Source organism: Dendrobates tinctorius, unplaced genomic scaffold (genome assembly GCF_039654945.1).
Source record: "Dendrobates tinctorius isolate UK_male_01 unplaced genomic scaffold, ASM3965494v1 ptg000143l, whole genome shotgun sequence".
Taxonomy (NCBI): domain Eukaryota; kingdom Metazoa; phylum Chordata; class Amphibia; order Anura; family Dendrobatidae; genus Dendrobates; species Dendrobates tinctorius.
The window spans coordinates 15,776,571-15,799,827 of NW_027361810.1; the positions used below are offsets into that span (position 1 = coordinate 15,776,571).

At 46.4% G+C, this 23,257-nt stretch overlaps 1 protein-coding gene across 2 annotated transcripts in view; it reads left to right on the forward strand.

Annotated features, from left to right (window-relative positions):
• Positions 1–23,257, forward strand: part of THSD7B (thrombospondin type 1 domain containing 7B) — a 501,312-nt gene that overhangs the window by 384,887 nt on the left and 93,168 nt on the right. For both annotated transcript variants that reach the window (XM_073545559.1, XM_073545560.1), the window contains exon 16: positions 389–522. In XM_073545559.1, coding sequence (XP_073401660.1) covers positions 389–522 — 134 coding nt within the window. The remainder of the gene's footprint in view (positions 1–388; positions 523–23,257) is intronic.

The window sequence follows — 23,257 nt, forward strand, 5'->3', positions numbered from 1 at the left end:
TGAGAGGTCGGAGAAGAATGGGAGACCGCAGGATGCAAGGCTCTGGATTCCTGCTGTGCAGCTGCAGGAACCCGACGCCTAACAAAAGTATTGAGAAACGATGATGCAGATTTTGTACATTAGGGAGAATGCATGTAACTACTATACAGACAAGTCAGAAGAGCTGCCACATCCTATTTAAGCAACTTCTGAACTTTTTCTCGCAGGTCAGATTATAATGTTGCACTTTATGTAATGGGGGATAGCTAACAGATTGTACGACATATGTACTGGGGCCCGAAAAATATATATCCAGAAATGCTGGTGTCTGTAAAGAATCGTGCGGGTCTGACAGTTGCTAACACTGATTAGTGTTGTTTACGCCCTGCACTTTTGTGTCTCCTGACAGGTCTATGAGGCAGTCCCATGCTACAATGAATGCAATCAGTACTTGTGGGTGACGGAACCGTGGTCTGCCTGCAAACTGCACAGCGAGGAAAAGACGGCCAACTGCGGGGCAGGAATACAGATCAGGAGAGCGCGGTGAGTGGCACTGACTTACATTTCCAATGACAGATGATCGATAAAGAACTGACAGTTTTTGTTTTTTTTTCTATTGATATTGCATTTCAGCTAATCAATATATTACCGTTTAATATGTCAGACCAGACTGATCCAAATTGCATTAAGGGATTTATATGTAAAACACATTGTGAGATCATCGTCAGGACATTATAAATTTTTTGGATCTAAAATAAAGGAGTCTGTAATGGGCTTCTTTGGTAAGGTGGATTCTCTATCCCATAAATCATGACTAGCACGGACTGGAGGTGATGATGCAGCGGGGATATACCTGCTGGATAGCACATAGATCTGCGAGGGTTAGCCAGATCACAAAGCGAAGCTGGAAGTACTAGATGCAACAGGATGTATAAGCAGACTCGGACTGGCCCATAGGGGAACAGGGGAATCCCCCGGTGGGCTCCTGTGCAGACCTGGTCCCCCACCCCCATTGTATGGGCAGTACTTGGCATAATTCACTTGATTCACTCTGTACAGTGATCAAACTACCCAGTTTATTATTTCTGTAGAGATATAGGTAAATTTGTGATTGAGGGTAGCGTAATATTTGTATGCAGGTGAAAAGTGGGCCCCCCAAAGTCCAAGTTACTGGTGGGCCCTTGGCACCCCAGTCTGACACTGTGTATAAGTGATCTGGAATCTTGCAGAAGAGATGCAATTACACACCAGAGATGGATCAGCGCTCTGGAAGCTTACGGCAAGGGAGTAGTTTCACACAGGAACAGCAGAGTTGTGAATAGGCGATCGCAGTAAAACAGCAGAAACTTTTGAAGGGTAATTTTGATTTGAAGAGAGCAGTTTGTAGATCTGTAATTTACAAAGCAGAGCCAAAAAGCACCATTAGTGGCTGGACATCGCTGGATTACAGAGGGGAATAGCTGAGAAGAGGTGATTATCTGGTAGCTTAATGGTAGACTTTCATGTGTTTCTGTGTTTGATGTGTATGGGAGATATCATAGCAGCCAGTCTCCACTCACTAGCTCAGAGGCAACTGAAAATTGGAGACGGAGAATGCAGAAAGGAAAGAAGAAGGTACAGAGTACAAGTCATAGAATGACCAGAAATAGCTTTATTTCTCATGTCATCACCCAGAACAGAATATCCTAAAATGACAGGTGCGCCTTAACTCTTTAGAGGCCTCTTCTTCTTGCCCTTTTGTAAAGTGTCTCAGCTCTTGAAATATTATTTAAACTTGCCAAGCTGTCTTCTTTTCACAGTGAGATAATACCACTAGTTAGGTAAAACTTGTTTTTCTACGGCAGATGCATTGGCTGAGTTAATTATCTGGCATAAAGGACATTTTTGTAACATCGGTTAACAAATTCAACCCAGGTTATTGCAGCTGAACAGAAACAGATTCTATATCTCGCAAAAGAAGTCTGGATGTAGAGATTGAATAATATTAATCTGAAGACTCATTCATCAATGTGCACAAAATTTTCATTACTGCAAGGCATGAACCTTGGCCTCTTATGTCTGCCACCTGGATGATCAACATTGTAGATAGACTGGGAAGCTCCCAAAACTACCAGGGGTGTACAAGTAGGGGGTGTGATGGCCAGCAGAGAATTAGTGATGTCATAGATCATAATTGGTGATGTCATGGGTCACAAGTTGAGGATAGGTGATGTCATGGGTCACAAGTTGAGGATAGGTGATGTCATGGGTCACAAGTTGAGGATAAGTGATGTCATGGGTCACAAGTTGAGGATAAGTGATGTCATGGGTCACAAGTTGAGGATAAGTGATGTCATGGGTCACAAGTTGAGGATAAGTGATGTCATGGGTCACAAGTTGAGGATAAGTGATGTCATGGGTCACAAGTTGAGGATAAGTGATGTCATGTTTTTGAATAAATCATTACTAATGCCCTGAGTCTACAAGGTGGGTATTAATGATGTCATGGCTTCTACTAAGAGATGTTTGGATTCTATGAATCTCTATGAAAGTATTAGTATTTTCTTGAGTTTCTAGAATAGGATTGGTGATGTCATTGGACACCATATAAGGATTTGTGATGGCACTTTTAGGATTTGTGATGGCATGGGTTCCTAGTAGATTGTTATTGATGTCATGTGTCACCTTGTCAGGATCAGCAATGTCAGGATTTTCTAGGAAATAAGAATATGATGGCAGATTTCAATTATTGAATATTAAATATATCATGGGTTTCTGTTCAGAAATTATTAATGCCATTGGTATCCAGATGAGGATTAGTGTTGGGATAAATTCCTTGAATAAAATAGGTGATGTCAGGAGTTCCCAATAGATGATTGGTGATGCCATTGGTCACCAGGTAATGATAAATGATGCCTTGGTTTTCGAGTGCAGAATCGGTAATGATGACATGTGTCCACAAGTTATTAGTGATATCATGGGTTTCAAGTAGGAAATTCTTATCATGGATCTCCAAGTAAGGATTAAGTTTGTCATGAGTTCCTAAAATAGATTTGATAATGTCATGGGTCAACAGATGAGGATTAGTGATGTCATGAGTTTCTAGAATAAAATTGGTGATGTCCTTGATCAGCAGGTGAGGATCAATGATGTCATGTTTTCATAGGAGACAGTTGGGAATGTCATAAGTAGACCTGTTCAGTAGAGATAAGTGAATCAATTTTCAGGACCCTGGTCACTTCCGTATACCATGATTTTCAAAATGGAGCGCTATGAAACGCCTCCTACATGCTACTTGTTTGACTAGTCAGCTTGGCTCGCCAACATCGTGGTGGAGTGCAGCACACATGATGTTGTGGCAAGCCGGCTAATCAAGACATAAGCCATGGATGCTGGTAGGTAGGAGATGTTTCATAGTGCTCCTTTCTGAAAATCATGGAATACTGATGTGACCATTGGACCAGGGTCCTGCAAGTTGATTCACTTCACTATGACATTCCCAACGACTAATCAAGACCTAAACCAGTGGTGCTGGTAGGTAAGAATCAGTATGCTGGGCTCCTATTTGGCGGCCAGGGAATACTTACTTGGTGGCTAGATCTGGGTCCTGCAAATCATTTAGCTCGTTTTAAATGGTTAATTAACGATTTAATTAATGATATCTTCATTTTCTAGTAGGGAATTTGGAATGCCATGTCTTCACACCTGATCTTCAGGTGAAGAATAGGATTAGTGATGTGAAATACTGTAATATGTTTTATGGTGATGATTAGAGATGTCATCGTCTCCGGGTGAAGATGTGGCACTAAACTGAATATTACAAAATAACAATAATACTAAATTAATACACTGTACCAGCAAAGAAAGTAGTGGTGGCCATAGGAGGAAGGCTTCTTGGTGCCCCCGCCTCATGATACTTTAGTTAAACTCCCGTTCTTGTGGCTTTCTCCATCCACCAGCTGGAGTCTCAGTTACCATATATCGTATGGCTATTTTTTAAGCTGATTGAGCCCTTTAAGTCATTTGTGAAGCGGCTGTGACAAATTTATGACAACTTTTTGTAGTGACTCCAGGCATCGCGGCAGCACGAGGAGAGGAAATAAACTCCTTGGCATGAAGAAAAAAAGTTAATCCATCTCATTGATTAGTGACAGCGTCTGATACTGACACCTGGTAATCAGAACGGCCGCATTAGGACATCAAAGCACATATTTACGCCGGCACTGATTCATTTATTTTTCAAGCAGGTGACTCGGTGGTTATAATTTTTCTACATATTAATGAATTGCGATGTGGCCGTTAAATCGGCACCCTGAAATTGCTGTTGATGGGGTTTGAGAATAATAATAAAAATACAATGTTTTAGATTTAATTAAATTCTGGAAATGTTTTTAGCCCGAGATTATATTACGCACGGCTGACATTTATATAACGTATGAATACAATAATTGGAGTGTGTTTTGAAGGTTATGGAGATTTATGAAGGATATTGCTGTTTTCATACTCTATACATAACTCTGAGTGTAAATATTGAGAAACGAGTCATGTATGCAAATGGCCGGTAATTCAGGAGGAAAAAAGCTGCCGAAATGTCTAAACTTGATTATCCAGAGTACCTACACGCTTCAATATTGAAATTGCAACACCAAGATCGAAAATGTTTTCAATTATGGAAATCAATAGACATGTTAACTATCTGCAAATGATACAAAATGGAAGCAAAAATTTTCAAAATACCTCAAGTTATTCAATATGGAGTATATGTGCAGGAATCCCAGCACTTACAGCCTCAGCTGCTATCAGTGAGGTTATTAGTGGACGGCTGAGAAGATTCTGAGATATGCACTTGGGCATATCATCAAGATCCACTGCTGGCAGCTCCTGTGTGATCACCGACCAATGACGTCCCAGATGTGCTCGATGGGAGACAAGTCCGGAGACGCTGCAGCCATGAGATCACATGTAGGGCACGCAGGCTGCTCACAGAAGCACAAGCATTGAAAACTTTGGAGAAATTACTGTACCACTTTAAGGATTTATTTATGTGACACTCAGCATTGTTCATCCTGGTCCTCAAGATTTATTATCGTAAGACCTATGGATTGTGAACCCACTTCGCTATGGCTGGGTTTACCCTGAAGGGGTGTAATGAAGCAGCTACCTGGTATTCACTGGAGCCACTGATGGGGGAGGTCAGGCTTGTGCGGTAGGTAGTTGCCAGGTGCCACTCCGGGTCAGGGATGCTGATTCGGATTGTGTGTCCCAGACATGATAGGATGGCCACTGGTACAGGTTCAGACTGTGCAGATTCAGGATGGCCACTGGGACATGTTCAAACTGTGCAGTTTCTTGATAGCCGACAGATCGACCAGTGGGACATGTTCAGACTTTGCAGTTTCTGGATAGCATACTGGTCAGGAATTCAAGCAAGATACAGGTTAAACAAAGCAGGATCTGATTAGACAAAGCAGTCAAAGGGATCTAACAGCATGCAGGCAAGTATAAACTAACTGCACAAACATTGCTCAGGCACCTCCCAACAGGTGGAGGTGCCTTAAGTAGTAGGAGTCTCCCAACTTTTGACTGCGGACACTTTTACGAGAATGTGCACTGTCTCTTTATGAGACAGAAAGCACACTGCCAGGAGACTTGCCAGATATGCACAGACCCTGGGGAGTAGGAGCGGAAACAGGATACACAGACGTGCGGTCAGGGTGGTGAGTAGGTTGGCGCCCTTGCCAGGGGAAGGAAGAGGAGGCACACAAGAACACTGGCCTACATTAGCCATTCCCTTTACACACACCCCCTTCATCAAACCCACAAGGAATTTCTCCAGCATAAATATTCTCCTTGGGTTCATATGATCTCTCCTCTGGACTGAACCCCTTCCAATCCACAAGTAAAAAGGTTTTTCCTCTTACCCTCTTTGTGGCCAAGATGTTCTCTACCTTGAATACATCCTCAGAGCTGACTGCTGCAGATGTGGTACTCGGATCTAAGAAGAAGGAACTTAAGATGACTGGCGTATCTCCTGTCTGAATGTTTCATGATCCAGGCATCTCTTGGCGTGCATTTTCATACGTTCAGAGGGAAGTTGCCTGGGAGTTTTGTTGTGGGCACAGAGAAGACAGGCTGACAAACTCCACAATATCCCTTTGCATTGTTGGCCAGCAATAATCGCACAAGATAAGTCTCAGTCTGTTTCCACCCAGCATGACCAGCCAATGTTGAAGAGTGAGCTCACAACAGGACTTGCTTCTTATCAGATTCTGGCACAAACTAACTCCCTGGAGGAATCAGTCAAGACTACTGGAGCCACAATGACCATCTTGGAAGGCTCAATGACAAGTTGGGGGTCATCTCTTTGGTGGGAGGAAGGGACGGACCTAGAAAGCGCATCCATTTTGACATTCTTGTCAACTGGCAAGACTGAACGGGGAGGGACAAGACAACCTTCATGGCAAGACTGTCCGCAACTAAGCATCTTACATGATTTCAAGTCTAGGACAAGTTCATGACTACTAAGCCGCAGAAGGCCCAGCAGAAGTGGATGTGACATACTAGGCAACATATAGAAGGCAATCTTCTTCGTATGCAGCCCTCCTGTCATGTCGGACGCTGTTCACACCACAGCGTCCGGCAGGCAGAGGTAGTTCCACCTCCGTCCACTATAGCCTCAGTGGCGCCGGCTTGATCTTCAGGCTCTCGGGGGTTAATCTTGCTGGAGACCAGGTTGGATGTTTAGTCACGCCCACGGTCTTTAAATAGTCATGCTGGCCTATGGGCGTCCCGATTATAGCTTGTGTTTCTTACCAAGTGGTTCTGGTCTGGAGTGGAGGTGTTGAAGAGAGAGAGATTCGTATCTGGTGGCGTATGGTCCGTCGTTATCCTTTCTCCTTCCCATATTTGTGTTTAGTTGTGCCCTGTTCACATTACTGTATATTCCTGTGTGCGTGCGGCGCAGTGCAGTTTAAGTTCTCCCTGTCTGTCATAATTTGTGTGGGGGCTTTGGTGGTGTGTCTCCTCACTGGGTGGAGGGTGGAGGGTTAAGTGCAGGGCTGAGCAGGAGATAAGGAAAGGTTGGAGGCTCAGGCATTTGCACCATCAGCAAAAACCCTGGGTTGAGGGTCAGACAGGGTTTCCTCTAGTTAAAGGGACATCACAGGGGCCCCGGGTATTTCAGCCTTAGTTGAACTAAGCCCCGCGTGACATTATAATCGGCCCACATTTTTCAGGAGTCCATGGATCCATTAGATTCCATAACCCGCCAGTTGGCGGCGCTGTCCTTACAGGTCTCAGAGTTGAAAGGGGCAGTTCAGCAGCAGGGCCTGGTAGTAGCGAAGGTCCAAACGGCATCTGCAGGTATCGGTGCAGAGCCGAAGTTTCCACTGCCAGAACGATTTTCAGGGGATTGCAGCAAATTTGTCGTATTTCGGGAGGCCTGCAAGTTATACTTCCGCATGCGCCCTATCTCCTCAGGTAATGAGGTCCAGCGGGTAGGGCTGGTGTTGTCATTACTGAGTGGTGACCCCCAAGCATGGGCATTTTCCTTACCAGCTGACTCTGCTACATTTCATTCTGCCGATAATGTTTTTTCTGCCCTCGGGCTCATTTACGATGATCCTGACCGACTGGCTCTAGCGGAATCTAAAATCCGCGCCCTCCGCCAGGGGGAGTGCTTGGCAGAGGACTATTGTTCGGAATTTCGCCGTTGGGCCGTAGACACACAGTGGAATGACCCAGCACTGCGGAGCCAGTTTATTCATGGGGTATCAGGGAAGGTTAAACAAGCCCTCCTGATGTATGAGTCTCCGGCATCGTTGGAGTCTGCCATGAGTTTGGTGATACGTATTGATCGCCGTTTTCGTCAGGGGGCACAGGAGACGCTACCTCTGGGGGGAAAGCAGAGGTGCAAGTGTGGTTGAAGTAGATGAGTCCCCTGAACCTATGCAAATTGCTGGCGTGGCACAGGTTAAGCGTCGCGCTTCGGGATTCCGGAAGCCTGGAGCATGTTTCTACTGTGGTAAAAGAGGTCACACCGGCGGAAAACTGTTAAGCTCAGAGGGTATGGAGGAGACCCAACTGAGCGTATGCATATCCTCCATGATGGTATCTCAAGGTATGCTCCCTGCCAAGGTTATTATCGCGGGCAGAGAGCTACCAATATCAGTGTTTGTGGATAGCGGTTCCGCCACCAATCTCATAGATGAGGAGTTTGCACACACCGCCGGGTTTAAGATCGAAAGACTTCCTCACCCCATACAGGTGGTTACCATTAATGCTGTTCCCCTCCCTCAAGGGGAGATTACGGAGTTTGTGGCAGAGGTGAGACTCCACATTGGGGTCCTACATTCTGAGTCGGTTACATGTAGGGTCCTCCGTAATCTCCCAGCTCAAATGGTCCTGGGTTTTCCATGGCTGTCCAGGCACAACCCGGTGATTGATTGGAAAACTCAGGACATAATACAATGGAGTGGTTTCTGCCAAGACAATTGCTTGGCCACATGTGTGTCCGCCGTGACGCCCAGCCTGCCGGAGGCTTTGCAGGATTTTGCGGATGTTTTCTCTGAGAAGGGTTGCTCAGAACTGCCTCCACATAGAGCCTATGACTGTGCGATTAGGTTAAAACCCGGGGCCAAATTACCTAAGGCCAGGATGTTTAATATTTCTGGTCCTGAGAGACAAGCTCTGAAAGACTACATCGCGGAGAGTCTGAGCAAAGGACACATCCGGCCTTCATCCTCGCCTGTAGCCGCGGGGTTTTTCTTCATTAAGAAGAAAGATGGGGGGGTTACGCCCATGTCTGGATTTCCGAGAGTTAAACCAGATTACTATCCGTGATCCCTACCCAATGCCGTTGATCCCGGATTTGTTCAACCAGGTAGCGGGGGCGAAATGGTTTTCCAAGCTGGACCTCAGGGGGCGTATAACCTCATAAGGGTCCGTCAGGGGGATGAGTGGAAGACGGCGTTTAACATTCCTGAGGGTCATTTTGAGAGTCTGGTTATGCCGTTTGGGTTGACCACCGCGCCTGCCGTTTTCCAACATTTTATTAATGATGTATTTGCTCATGTCCTGGGGAGATTTGTGATTGTATACCTGGATGATATCCTCATTTATTCTAGTGATCGGGACACTCATTTGGAGCATGTCAGGCAGGTGTTACAGTTGCTCCGGGAGAACCAGCTCTATGCTAAGCTGGAAAAATGTTTATTTTTTGTCCAGGAGTTGCCCTTTTTGGGATATATTGTGTCCGCAGCTGGGTTTAAAATGGACACCGCTAAGGTGCAAGCGGTGCTGCAATGGGAGAGGCCGGAGAGTCTGAAAGCACTCCAGCGGTTCTTTGGGTTTGCAAATTATTATAGGAAATTTATAAAACACTTTTCGACTATCGCCAAACCGCTCACGGACATGACAAAAAAAGGTGCCAAACTGGCGAGCTGGCCTGAGGTGGCTATACGTGCATTTGAGCATCTGAAGAATAGCTTTGCTTCAGCCCCCATTCTGGTGCAACCAGACATGTCTAAACCTTTTGTGGTGGAGGTTGATGCGTCGGAGGTGGGAGTGGGGGCAGTACTGTCTCAAGGTTCGGCCTTGAGCGAGATGCATCCATGCGCCTACTTCTCTAATAAACTGTCGCCGGCCGAACGGAATTATGATATCGGCAACAGGGAGTTGTTGGCCATCAAATTGGCTTTTGAGGAATGGCGACACTTCTTGGAGGGGGCGGCTCACCAGGTCACAGTCAACACCGACCATAAGAATCTGCTCTATCTGGAGTCAGCCAAGTGTCTGTCTCCTATGCAGGCCCGCTGGGCATTGTTTTTTACTCGTTTCAATTTTCTTGTGACTTACCGTCCCGGGGCTAAAAACACCAAGGCGGATGCTTTGTCTAGGTGTTTTCCGGGGGGAGAACCTCGGGAAGAGCCGGTACCCATCCTCCAGGAAGGGGTAGTGGTCTCGGCTCTCACGACTGAGGTAGAGGTGGAGATTGCCAAGGCCCAAGAGGAGGTACCGCCAGGACTTCCCGCCAACAAATCATTTGTACCCCTGCATCTTCGGCTTAAGGTGTTGAAGGAACACCACGACTCGGTACTGGCTGGTCATCCAGGGGTGAAGGGCACCTTAGAGCTGGTATCGCGTTGTTTCTGGTGGCCCAAAATCCGGCAGGACGTGGCCTCATACGTGGCAGCTTGCATCACGTGCGCTAGGGCTAAGTCACCCCGAACCCATCCTGCTGGCACGCTACAGCCTCTGGGGGTACCCAATAGGCCATGGACAGAAATCTCCATGGATTTCATCACTGACTTGCCAGCCTCGACGGGGAACACGGTCATCCTGGTGGTGGTTGACCGTTTTTCAAAGATGGCGCATTTTGTGACGTTGTCTTCATTGCCCAATGCAAAGACGTTGGCTCAGGTATTTGTGCAGGAGGTGGTCAGACTCCACGGAGTTCCGTCGGACATAGTATCCGATAGGGGTACGCAATTTGTGGCGAGGTTTTGGAAAGCTTTTTGCTCACGTTTGGGGATCAAGTTGTCACATTCATCGGCGTTTCATCCACAGTCTAATGGACAAACCGAGCGCATGAACCAAAATCTAGAACAGTATTTACGATGCTTTGTGTCCGACAACCAGGAGGAGTGGTCTACTTTCCTTCCTCTGGCCGAATTCGCGTTAAATAATCACCGCCAAGAGTCATCGGGAGAGTCTCCATTCTTTTGTGTGTACGGTCAACATCCTCAGTTTTGTACCTTACGTCAGGGTGACTCGGGGGGTGTCCCGGAGGAGGATCAGCTAGGAGCCCAATTGTCATCGGTCTGGAGGAGGGTGAAACAGCGTTTGTTGAGCATGAGTGCTAGGTACAAACGGGTGGCTGACAGTAGACGCGTACCAGGTCCGGACCTGTGTGTGGGTGAATGGGTGTGGTTAGCTACGAAGAACATAAAACTCAAAATTCCATCTTTAAAACTGGGTCCAAGGTTTATTGGGCCTTTTAGGATTTCTGCCATCATTAACCCAGTGGCTTATCGATTGAAACTTCCTGCGGTGTACAAGATACACAACGTGTTTCACAGGGCTTTATTGAAAAAGGTGGTAGGCTCTGTGGACACGACGCCGATGCCACCTCCAGTCATGGTGGATGGCGATTTAGAGTTTGAGGTCGCCAAGGTAGTGGACTCTCGAGTAGTACGCCGTACTCTTCAGTATTTGGTGCACTGGCGGGGGTATGGTCCGGAGGAGAGGTCTTGGGTTCCAGCCTCAGACATACATGCGAATCGGCTGGTCAGTTCCTTTCACCATCGTCATCCGGACAAGCCGGGTCCTATGAGTCTTGAGGGTCCGGGGGTCCCTTGTAGAAGACGGGGTAATGTCATGTCGGACGCTGTTCACACCACAGCGTCCGGCAGGCAGAGGTAGTTCCACCTCCGTCCACTATAGCCTCAGTGGCGCCGGCTTGATCTTCAGGCTCTCGGGGGTTAATCTTGCTGGAGACCAGGTTGGATGTTTAGTCACGCCCACGGTCTTTAAATAGTCATGCTGGCCTATGGGCGTTGCCGATTATAGCTTGTGTTTCTTACCAAGTGGTTCCGGTCTGGAGTGGAGGTGTTGAAGAGAGAGAGATTCGTATCTGGTGGCGTATGGTCCGTCGTTATCCTTTCTCCTTCCCATATTTGTGTTTAGTTGTGCCCTGTTCACATTACTGTATATTCCTGTGTGCGTGCGGCGCAGTGCAGTTTAAGTTCTCCCTGTCTGTCATAATTTGTGTGGGGGCTTTGGTGGTGTGTCTCCTCACTGGGTGGAGGGTGGAGAGTTAAGTGCAGGGCTGAGCAGGAGATAAGGAAAGGTTGGAGGCTCAGACATTTGCACCATCAGCAAAAACCCTGGGTTGAGGGTCAGACAGGGTTTCCCCTAGTTAAAGGGACATCACAGGGGCCCCGGGTATTTCAGCCTTAGTTGAACTAAGCCCCGCGTGACACCTCCTATCTGAAGCTCCACCAGTTCAGTAGCAAAAAATACTGCCTCGGACAGGGCCCTTCCGTCGCCAGTCAAGCATTCTAGAGGCGTCGGACAGGAACCTGATACTGATCAACCATGGCTTGCTGACAGAAATTTCCCTCTGAACCAGAGTGAAAACATGCTGCCTCAGTGAAGCGGGTAGTTCCATGAGACAGCCATCTTAAGGCAGTTGACCTGCATAGGTTCTGGAAGGACAGCTGCCACAGGTGGCTGAGGAAAGAGCGGTTCCTGAAAGGACTGGGCAATACACCTCTCTGGAACATTCCTGAAATCAATCCGGATGGCCAGGGAGATAAGGTCATTCAGGGAAATGGGTACAGTTAGGTCCATATATATTTGGACAGAGACAACATTTTTCTAATTTTGGTTCTAGACATTACCATAATGAATTTTAAACAAAACAATTCAGATGCAGTTGAGGTTCAGACTTTCAGCTTTCATTTGAGGGTATCCACATTAAAACTGGATGAAGGGTTTAGGAGTTTCAGCTCCTTAACATGTGCCACCCTGTTTTTAAAGGGACCAAAAGTAATTGGACAATTGACTCCAATGCTATTTCATGGACAGGTGTGGGCAATCCCTTCGTTATGTCATTCTCAATTAAGCAGATAAAAGGCTAGAGTTGATTTGAGGTGTGGTGCTTGCATTTGGAAGGTTTTGCTGTGAAGGAAACATGTGGTCAAAGAAAGCTCTCCATGCAGGTGAAACAAGCCATCCTTAAGCTGCAAAAACAGAAAAAACCCATCCGAGTAATTGCTACAACATTAGGAGTGGCAAAATCTACAGTTTGGTACATCCTGAGAAAGAAAGCACTGGTGAACTCATCAATGCAAAAAGACCTGGGTGCCCACGGAAGACAACAGTGGTGGATGATCGCAGAATAATCTTCATGGTGAAGAGAAACCCCTTCACAACAGCCAACCAAGTGAACAACACTTTCCAGGAGGTAGGCGTATCAATATCCAAATCTACCATAAAGAGAAGACTGCATGAAAGTAAATACAGAGGGTTCACTGCACGGTGCAAGCCACTCATAAGCATCAAGAATCAAAAGGCTAGACTGGACTTTGCTAAAAAAAATCTAAAAAAGCCAGCACAGTTCTGGAAGAACATTCTTTGGACAGATGAAACCAAGATAAACCTCTACCAGAACGATGGAAAGAGAAAAGTATGGCGAAGGCGTGGTACAGCTCATGATTAGAGTTGAGCGATACCGTCCGATACTTCAAAATATCGGATCGGAATGGATCGGCCGATCTTTAAAAAAAGTATCGCCGATGCCGATACCGGAAGTCCCATTCAAGTCTATGAGACTTCCGGTATCGGAATTGGAAAAACCCTTTCCTGCCCTTGTACAGCCTCTCGGGGGTCTGTACGGGCCTTCCGGGGGTCTCTGCCGGCCTGCCGGGGGGCTGTGCCGGCCTGCCGGTGGGCTGTGCGGACTGCCCGGGGTCTGTACCGGCCTGCCGGGGGGCTGTGCCGGCCTGCCGGGGGGCTGTGCACCCTGTGGGGGTCTGTACCGGCCTGCCGGGGGGCTGTGCCGGCCTGCCGGGGGGCTGCGCTGATGTCCGGGGGTCCGTGCAGGCATCGTCCGATGGGACTACAAGTCCCATCGGGCGATGCCTGCTACCATGACAGTGATTGACACATTAGCCAATGATGGGACAGTAGTAGTCCCATCATCCGGCTAATGTGTTAAATGTAAAAAAAAAAAATAAAAATACTACATACATACATACTACATGCATGCTACATACATACTGCATGCTACATACATAGTACATATATACTACATGCATGCTACATACATACTACATACATTCTACATATATACTACATGCATGCTACATACATACTACATGCATGCTACATACATACCACATGCTACATACATAGTACATATATACGACATGCATGCTACATACATACTACATACATACTACATATATACTACATGCATGCTACATACATACTGCATGCTACATACATAGTACATATATACTACATGCATGCCACATACATACTACATACATACTACATATATACTACATGCATGCTACATACATACTACATGCTACATATATACTACATGCATGCTACATACATGCTACATACATACTACATACATACTACATGCATGCTACATACATACTACATACTACATACATACTACATACATACTACATGCATGCTACATACATGCTACATACATACCATATATACTACATACATACTACATGCATGCTACATACATACTACATGCTACATACATACTACATACATGCTACATACTACATACATGCAACATACATACTACATGCATGCTACATGCTACATACATACAACATATATACTACATGCATGCTACATACATACTACATGCTACATACATACTACATACATACTACATGCTACATACATACTACATATATACTACATGCATGCTACATACATACTACATGCTACATATATACTACATACATACTACATACATACTACATGCATGCTACATACATACTACATGCTACATACATACTACATACATGCTACATACATACTACATGCTACATACATACTACATGCATGCTACATACATACTACATGCTACATACATACTACATATATACTACATGCATGCTACATACATACTACATGCTACATATATACTACATACATACTACATACATACTACATGCATGCTACATACATGCTACATTCATACTACATGCATGCTACATACATACTACATGCTACATACATACTACATACATACTACATGCATGCTACATACATACTACATGCAACATACATACTACATACATGCTACATACATACTACATACATACTACATGCATGCTACATACAATACATACATAGATATACAGTACATATAACATAGAGTAACATACTTACCAATACTTGTCACATTGTTCCCCGAAGCCATTGTCTTTTACGGAATAAATATTAACATAACAAACCACAAAAATACTCACCCATGATCCGAAGCAGTCCTCGAGTGTGTCCCACGACGATCTTGGGTAGAGAACTGCAGCATCAGCTGATGCTGCCGCTCTCTACGGGCTGCAGGAATCCAATGACGGAAGGTAGGTATCCTTCCGCACTGTATTCCTCCGCCACTTAAAAAAAAAAAAGTCCCTAGTCTCACTTTATGGTAAAAGCTGTGTGGGATTTCCCACACAGCTTTTACCATAAAGTGAGACTAGGGACTTTTTTTTTTTAAGTGGCGGAGGAATACAGTGCGGAAGGATACCTACCTTCCGTCATTGGATTCCTGCAGCCCGTAGAGAGCGGCAGCATCAGCTGATGCTGCAGTTCTCTACCCAAGATCGTCGTGGGACACACTCGTGGACTGCTTCGGATCATGGGTGAGTATTTTTGTGGTTTGTTATGTTAATATTTATTCCGTAAAAGACAATGGCTTCGGGGAACAATGTGACAAGTATTGGTAAGTATGTTACTCTATGTTATATGTACTGTATGTCTATGTATGTATTGTATGAATGTATTGTATGTAGCATGCATGTAGTATGTATGTAGTATGTATGTAGCATGTAGTATGTATGTAGCATGCATGTAGTATATATGTAGTATGTATGTAGCATGTAGTATGTATGTAGCATGCATGTAGTATGTATGTAGCATGCATGTAGCATGTAGTATGTATGTAGCATGCATGTAGTATATATGTAGTATGTATGTAGCATGTAGTATGTATGTAGCATGTAGTATGTATGTAGCATGCATGTAGTATGTATGTAGTATGTATGTAGTATGTATGTAGCATGTAGTATGTATGTAGTATGTATGTAGCATGTAGTATGTATGTAGCATGTAGTATGTATGTAGCATGCATGTAGTATATATGTAGTATGTAGCATGTAGTATGTATGTAGCATGCATGTAGCATGTAGTATGTATGTAGCATGCATGTAGTATATATGTAGTATGTATGTAGCATGTAGTATGTATGTAGCATGCATGTAGTATATATGTAGTATGTATGTAGCATGTAGTATGTATGTAGCATGCATGTAGTATGTATGTAGCATGCATGTAGTATGTATGTAGTATGTATGTAGTATGTATGTAGTATGTATGTAGCATGTAGTATGTATGTAGCATGCATGTAGTATGTATGTAGCATGCATGTAGTATATATGTGGTATGTATGTAGCATGCATGTAGTATATATGTACAGTGGGGAAAAAAAGTATTTAGTCAGTCAGCAATAGTGCAAGTTCCACCACTTAAAAAGATGAGAGGCGTCTGTAATTTACATCATAGGTAGACCTCCACTATGGGAGACAAACTGAGAAAAAAAAATCCAGAAAATCACATTGTCTGTTTTTTTTTTCATTTTATTTGCATATTATGGTGGAAAATAAGTATTTGGTCAGAAACAAGCAATCAAGATTTCTGGCTCTCACAGACCTGTAACTTCTTCTTTAAGAGTCTCCTCTTTCCTCCACTCATTACCTGTAGTAATGGCACCTGTTTAAAATTGTTATCAGTATAAAAAGACACCTGTGCACACCCTCAAACAGTCTGACTCCAAACTCCACTATGGTGAAGACCAAAGAGCTGTCAAAGGACACCAGAAACAAAATTGTAGCCCTGCACCAGGCTGGAAGACTGAATCTGCAATAGCCAACCAGCTTGGAGTGAAGAAATCAACTGTGGGAGCAATAATTAGAAAATGCAAGACATACAAGACCACTGATAATCTCCCTCGATCTGGTGCTCCACGCAAAATCCCACCCCGTGGGGTCAGAATGATCACAAGAACGGTGAGCAAAAATCCCAGAACCACGCGGGGGGACCTAGTGAATGAACTGCAGAGAGCTGGGACCAATGTAACAAGGCCTACCATAAGTAACACACTACGCCACCATGGACTCAGATCCTGCAGTGCCAGACGTGTCCCACTGCTTAAGCCTGTACATGTCCGGGCCCATCTGAAGTTTGCTAGAGAGCATTTGGATGATCCAGAGGAGTTTTGGGAGAATGTCCTATGGTCTGATGAAACCAAACTGGAACTGTTTGGTAGAAACACAACTTGTCGTGTTTGGAGGAAAAAGAATACTGAGTTGCATCCATCAAACACCATACCTACTGTAAAGCATGGTGGTGAAAACATCATGCTTTGGGGCTGTTTCTCTGCAAAGGGGCCAGGACGACTGATCCGGGTACATGAAAGAATGAATGGGGCCATGTATCGTGAGATTTTGAGTGCAAACCTCCTTCCATCAGCAAGGGCATTGAAGATGAAACGTGGCTGGGTCTTTCAACATGACAATGATCCAAAGCACACCGCCAGGGCAACGAAGGAGTGGCTTCGTAAGAAGCATTTCAAGGTCCTGGAGTGGCCTAGCCAGTCTCCAGATCTCAACCCTATAGAAAACCTTTGGAGGGAGTTGAAAGTCCGTGTTGCCAAGCGAAAAGCCAAAAACATCACTGCTCTAGAGGAGATCTGCATGGAGGAATGGGCCAACATACCAACAACAGTGTGTGGCAACCTTGTGAAGACTTACAGAAAACGTTTGACCTCTGTCATTGCCAACAAAGGATATATCACAAAGTATTGAGATGAAATTTTGTTTCTGACCAAATACTTATTTTCCTCCATAATATGCAAATAAAATGAAAAAAAACCCAGACAATGTGATTTTCTGGATTTTTTTTTCTCAGTTTGTCTCCCATAGTTGAGGTCTACCTATGATGTAAATTACAGACGCCTCTCATCTTTTTAAGTGGTGGAACTTGCACTATTGCTGACTGACTAAATACTTTTTTTCCCCACTGTAGTATGTATGTAGTATTTTTTTTTTCTTTTTTTTTTTTAACATTTAACACATTAGCCGGATGATGGGACTACTACTGTCTCATCATTGGCTAATGTGTCAATCACTGTCATGGTAGCAGGCATCGCCCGATGGGACTTGTAGTCCCATCGGACGATGCCTGCACAGAGCCCCGGACATCAGCACAGCCCCCCGGCAGGCTGGCACAGCCCCCCGGCAGGCCGGTACAGACCCCCACAGGGTGCACAGCCCCCCGGCAGGCCGGCACAGCCCCCCGGCAGGCCAGTACAGACCCCCACAGGGTGCACAGACCACCGGCAGGCCGGCACAGCCCCCCGGCAAGCTGGTACAGACCCCGGGCAGTCCACACAGCCCCCCGGCAGGCCGCTACAGACCCCCCGGAAGGCCCGAAATGACGGCGCATCATGATGCGCACACACCGCGCATCATGATGACGTCATTTCGGCTGTCAATCAACTTTGAACTTCCGATTCCGATGCCCGATATTGAAAAAATATCGGATGTCGGTATCGGAATTCCGATACAGCAAGTATCGGCCGATACCCGATACTTGCGGTATCGGAATGCTCAACTCTACTCATGATCCAAAGCATACCACATCATCTGTAAAACACGGCAAAGGCAGTGTGATGGCTTGGGCATGCATGGCTGCCAGTGGCACTGGGTCACTAGTGTTTATTGATGATGTGACACAGGACAGCAGCAGCCGAATGAATTCTGAGGTATTCAGAGCCAAACTGTGTGCTCAGATCCAGTAAAATGGAGCCAAATTGATTGGTCATTGTTTCAAAGCAACCCAGGAGTTTATTAAAGCAAAGAAGTGCAATATTCTTGAATGGCCAAGTCAGTCACCTGATCTCAACCCAATTGAGCATGCATTTCACTTGTTAAAGACTAAACTTCAGACAGAAAGGCCCACAAACAAACAGCAACTGAAAACCACCGCAGTGAAGGCCTGGCAGGGCATCAAAAAGGAGGAAACACAGCATCTGTGTCAGGAACACCGCACTGCACTTGCTCACTGAGCCAGTGCGGATGTCCTGAGTACAAAGACAGTACTCAGAGATACCTGTGAAGCAGGGCAGCAGCGGTGACGATGCGTGCTTCAGAGTATCAGGACCTGAAGCACATGACTGCTGGGGGCGTGGCCTAAGCTCCACAGATCTAGGAGCTGCAGGGAAACTCCTAGAAAGGTAACTACGGGACAATGTTACCAAGGGGCATAGACAGAGACAGAAACCAGACGAAGCCAGGGTCAAAGCACCAGATAGCAATACAGTACCACAGGGTTTAGACAGAAAGGATAGTCAGGACGTAGCAATAGGTCAGAAAACCAGAACGGGCAATAGACGGTACAATAGGGACAAACTGTAATGGAGTAACGATAGCCAAGCCAGGAGGTCAGAACCGGAGAAGACAGTAGTACCAAAGCGAGAGACGGAGTACAGAGTGAGGGAACAGGCCGGGTCATACACGTGGAAGACGGCGTTTAACATTCCTGAGGGTCATTTTGAGAGTCTGGTTATGCCGTTTGGGTTGACCACCGCGCCTGCCGTTTTCCAACATTTTATTAATGATGTATTTGCTCATGTCCTGGGGAGATTTGTGATTGTATACCTGGATGATATCCTCATTTATTCTAGTGATCGGGACACTCATTTGGAGCATGTCAGGCAGGTGTTACAGTTGCTCCGGGAGAACCAGCTCTATGCTAAGCTGGAAAAATGTTTATTTTTTGTCCAGGAGTTGCCCTTTTTGGGATATATTGTGTCCGCAGCTGGGTTTAAAATGGACACCGCTAAGGTGCAAGCGGTGCTGCAATGGGAGAGGCCGGAGAGTCTGAAAGCACTCCAGCGGTTCCTTGGGTTTGCAAATTATTATAGGAAATTTATAAAACACTTTTCGACTATCGCCAAACCGCTCACGGACATGACAAAAAAAGGTGCCAATCTGGCGAGCTGGCCTGAGGTGGCTATACGTGCATTTGAGCATCTGAAGAATAGCTTTGCTTCAGCCCCCATTCTGGTGCAACCAGACGTGTCTAAACCTTTTGTGGTGGAGGTTGATGCGTCGGAGGTGGGAGTGGGGGCAGTACTGTCTCAAGGCTCGGCCTTGAGCGAGATGCATCCATGCGCCTACTTCTCTAATAAGCTGTCGCCGGCCGAACGGAATTATGATATCGGCAACAGGGAGTTGTTGGCCATCAAATTGGCTTTTGAGGAATGGCGACACTTCTTGGAGGGGGTGGCTCACCAGGTCACAGTCATCAACAACCATAAGAATCTGCTCTATCTGGAGTCGGCCAAGTGTCTGTCTCCTATGCAGGCCCGCTGGGCATTGTTTTTTACTCGTTTCAATTTTCTTGTGACTTACCGTCCCGGGGCTAAAAACACCAAGGCGGATGCTTTGTCTAGGTGTTTTCCGGGGGGAGAACCTCGGGAAGAGCCGGTACCCATCCTCCAGGAAGGGGTAGTGGTCTCGGCTCTCACGACTGAGGTAGAGGTGGAGATTGCCAAGGCCCAAGAGGAGGTACCGCCAGGACTTCCCGCCAACAAATCATTTGTACCCCTGCATCTTCGGCTTAAGGTGTTGAAGGAACACCACGACTCGGTACTGGCTGGTCATCCAGGGGTGAAGGGCACCTTAGAGCTGGTATCGCGTTGTTTCTGGTGGCCCAAAATCCGGCAGGACGTGGCCTCATACGTGGCAGCTTGCATCACGTGCGCTAGGGCTAAGTCACCCCGAACCCATCCTGCTGGCACGCTACAGCCTCTGGGGGTACCCAATAGGCCATGGACAGAAATCTCCATGGATTTCATCACTGACTTGCCAGCCTCGGCGGGGAACACGGTCATCCTGGTGGTGGTTGACCGTTTTTCAAAGATGGCGCATTTTGTGACGTTGTCTTCATTGCCCAATGCAAAGACGTTGGCTCAGGTATTTGTGCAGGAGGTGGTCAGACTCCACGGAGTTCCGTCGGACATAGTATCCGATAGGGGTACGCAATTTGTGGCGAGGTTTTGGAAAGCTTTTTGCTCACGTTTGGGGATCAAGTTGTCACATTCATCGGCGTTTCATCCACAGTCTAATGGACAAACTGAGCGCATGAACCAAAATCTAGAACAGTATTTACGATGCTTTGTGTCCGACAACCAGGAGGAGTGGTCTACTTTCCTTCCTCTGGCCGAATTCGCGTTAAATAATCACCGCCAAGAGTCATCGGGAGAGTCTCCATTCTTTTGTGTGTACGGTCAACATCCTCAGTTTTGTACCTTACGTCAGGGTGACTCGGGGGGTGTCCCGGAGGAGGATCAGCTAGGAGCCCAATTGTCATCGGTCTGGAGGAGGGTGAAACAGCGTTTGTTGAGCATGAGTGCCAGGTACAAACGGGTGGCTGACAGTAGACGCGTGCCAGGTCCGGACCTGTGTGTGGGTGAATGGGTGTGGTTAGCTACGAAGAACATAAAACTCAAAATTCCATCTTTAAAACTGGGTCCAAGGTTTATTGGGCCTTTTAGGATTTCTGCCATCATTAACCCAGTGGCTTATCGATTGAAACTTCCTGCGGTGTACAAGATACACAACGTGTTTCACAGGGCTTTATTGAAAAAGGTGGTAGGCTCTGTGGACACAACGCCGATGCCACCTCCAGTCATGGTGGATGGCGATTTAGAGTTTGAGGTCGCCAAGGTAGTGGACTCTCGAGTAGTACGCCGTACTCTTCAGTATTTGGTGCACTGGCGGGGGTATGGTCCGGAGGAGAGGTCTTGGGTTCCAGCCTCAGACATACATGCGAATCGGCTGGTCAGTTCCTTTCACCATCATCATCCGGACAAGCCGGGTCCTATGAGTCTTGAGGGTCCGGGGGTCCCTCGTAAAAGACGGGGTAATGTCATGTCGGACGCTGTTCACACCACAGCGTCCGGCAGGCAGAGGTAGTTCCACCTCCGTCCACTATAGCCTCAGTGGCGCCGGCTTGATCTTCAGGCTCTCGGGGGTTAATCTTGCTGGAGACCAGGTTGGATGTTTAGTCACGCCCACGGTCTTTAAATAGTCATGCTGGCCTATGGGCGTCGCCGATTATAGCTTGTGTTTCTTACCAAGTGGTTCCGGTCTGGAGTGGAGGTGTTGAAGAGAGAGAGATTCGTATCTGGTGACGTATGGTCCGTCGTTATCCTTTCTCCTTCCCATATTTGTGTTTAGTTGTGCCCTGTTCACATTACTGTATATTCCTGTGTGCGTGCGGCGCAGTGCAGTTTAAGTTCTCCCTGTCTGTCATAATTTGTGTGGGGGCTTTGGTGGTGTGTCTCCTCACTGGGTGGAGGGTGGAGGGTTAAGTGCAGGGCTGAGCAGGAGATAAGGAAAGGTTGGAGGCTCAGACATTTGCACCATCAGCAAAAACCCTGGGTTGAGGGTCAGACAGGGTTTCCCCTAGTTAAAGGGACATCACAGGGGCCCCGGGTATTTCAGCCTTAGTTGAACTAAGCCCCGCGTGACACCTCCTATCTGAAGCTCCACCAGTTCAGTAGCAAAAAATACTGCCTCGGACAGGGCCCTTCCGTCGCCAGTCAAGCATTCTAGAGGCGTCGGACAGGAACCTGATACTGATCAACCATGGCTTGCTGACAGAAATTTCCCTCTGAACCAGAGTGAAAACATGCTGCCTCAGTGAAGCGGGTAGTTCCATGAGACAGCCATCTTAAGGCAGTTGACCTGCATAGGTTCTGGAAGGACAGCTGCCACAGGTGGCTGAGGAAAGAGCGGTTCCTGAAAGGACTGGGCAATACACCTCTCTGGAACATTCCTGAAATCAATCCGGATGGCCAGGGAGATAAGGTCATTCAGGGAAATGGGTACAGTTAGGTCCATATATATTTGGACAGAGACAACATTTTTCTAATTTTGGTTCTAGACATTACCATAATGAATTTTAAACAAAACAATTCAGATGCAGTTGAGGTTCAGACTTTCAGCTTTCACCCAATTGAGCATGCATTTCACTTGTTAAAGACTAAACTTCAGACAGAAAGGCCCACAAACAAACAGCAACTGAAAACCACCGCAGTGAAGGCCTGGCAGGGCATCAAAAAGGAGGAAACACAGCATCTGTGTCAGGAACACCGCACTGCACTTGCTCACTGAGCCAGTGCGGATGTCCTGAGTACAAAGACAGTACTCAGAGATACCTGTGAAGCAGGGCAGCAGCGGTGACGATGCGTGCTTCAGAGTATCAGGACCTGAAGCACATGACTGCTGGGGGCGTGGCCTAAGCTCCACAGATCTAGGAGCTGCAGGGAAACTCCTAGAAAGGTAACTACGGGACAATGTTACCAAGGGGCATAGACAGAGACAGAAACCAGACGAAGCCAGGGTCAAAGCACCAGATAGCAATACAGTACCACAGGGTTTAGACAGAAAGGATAGTCAGGACGTAG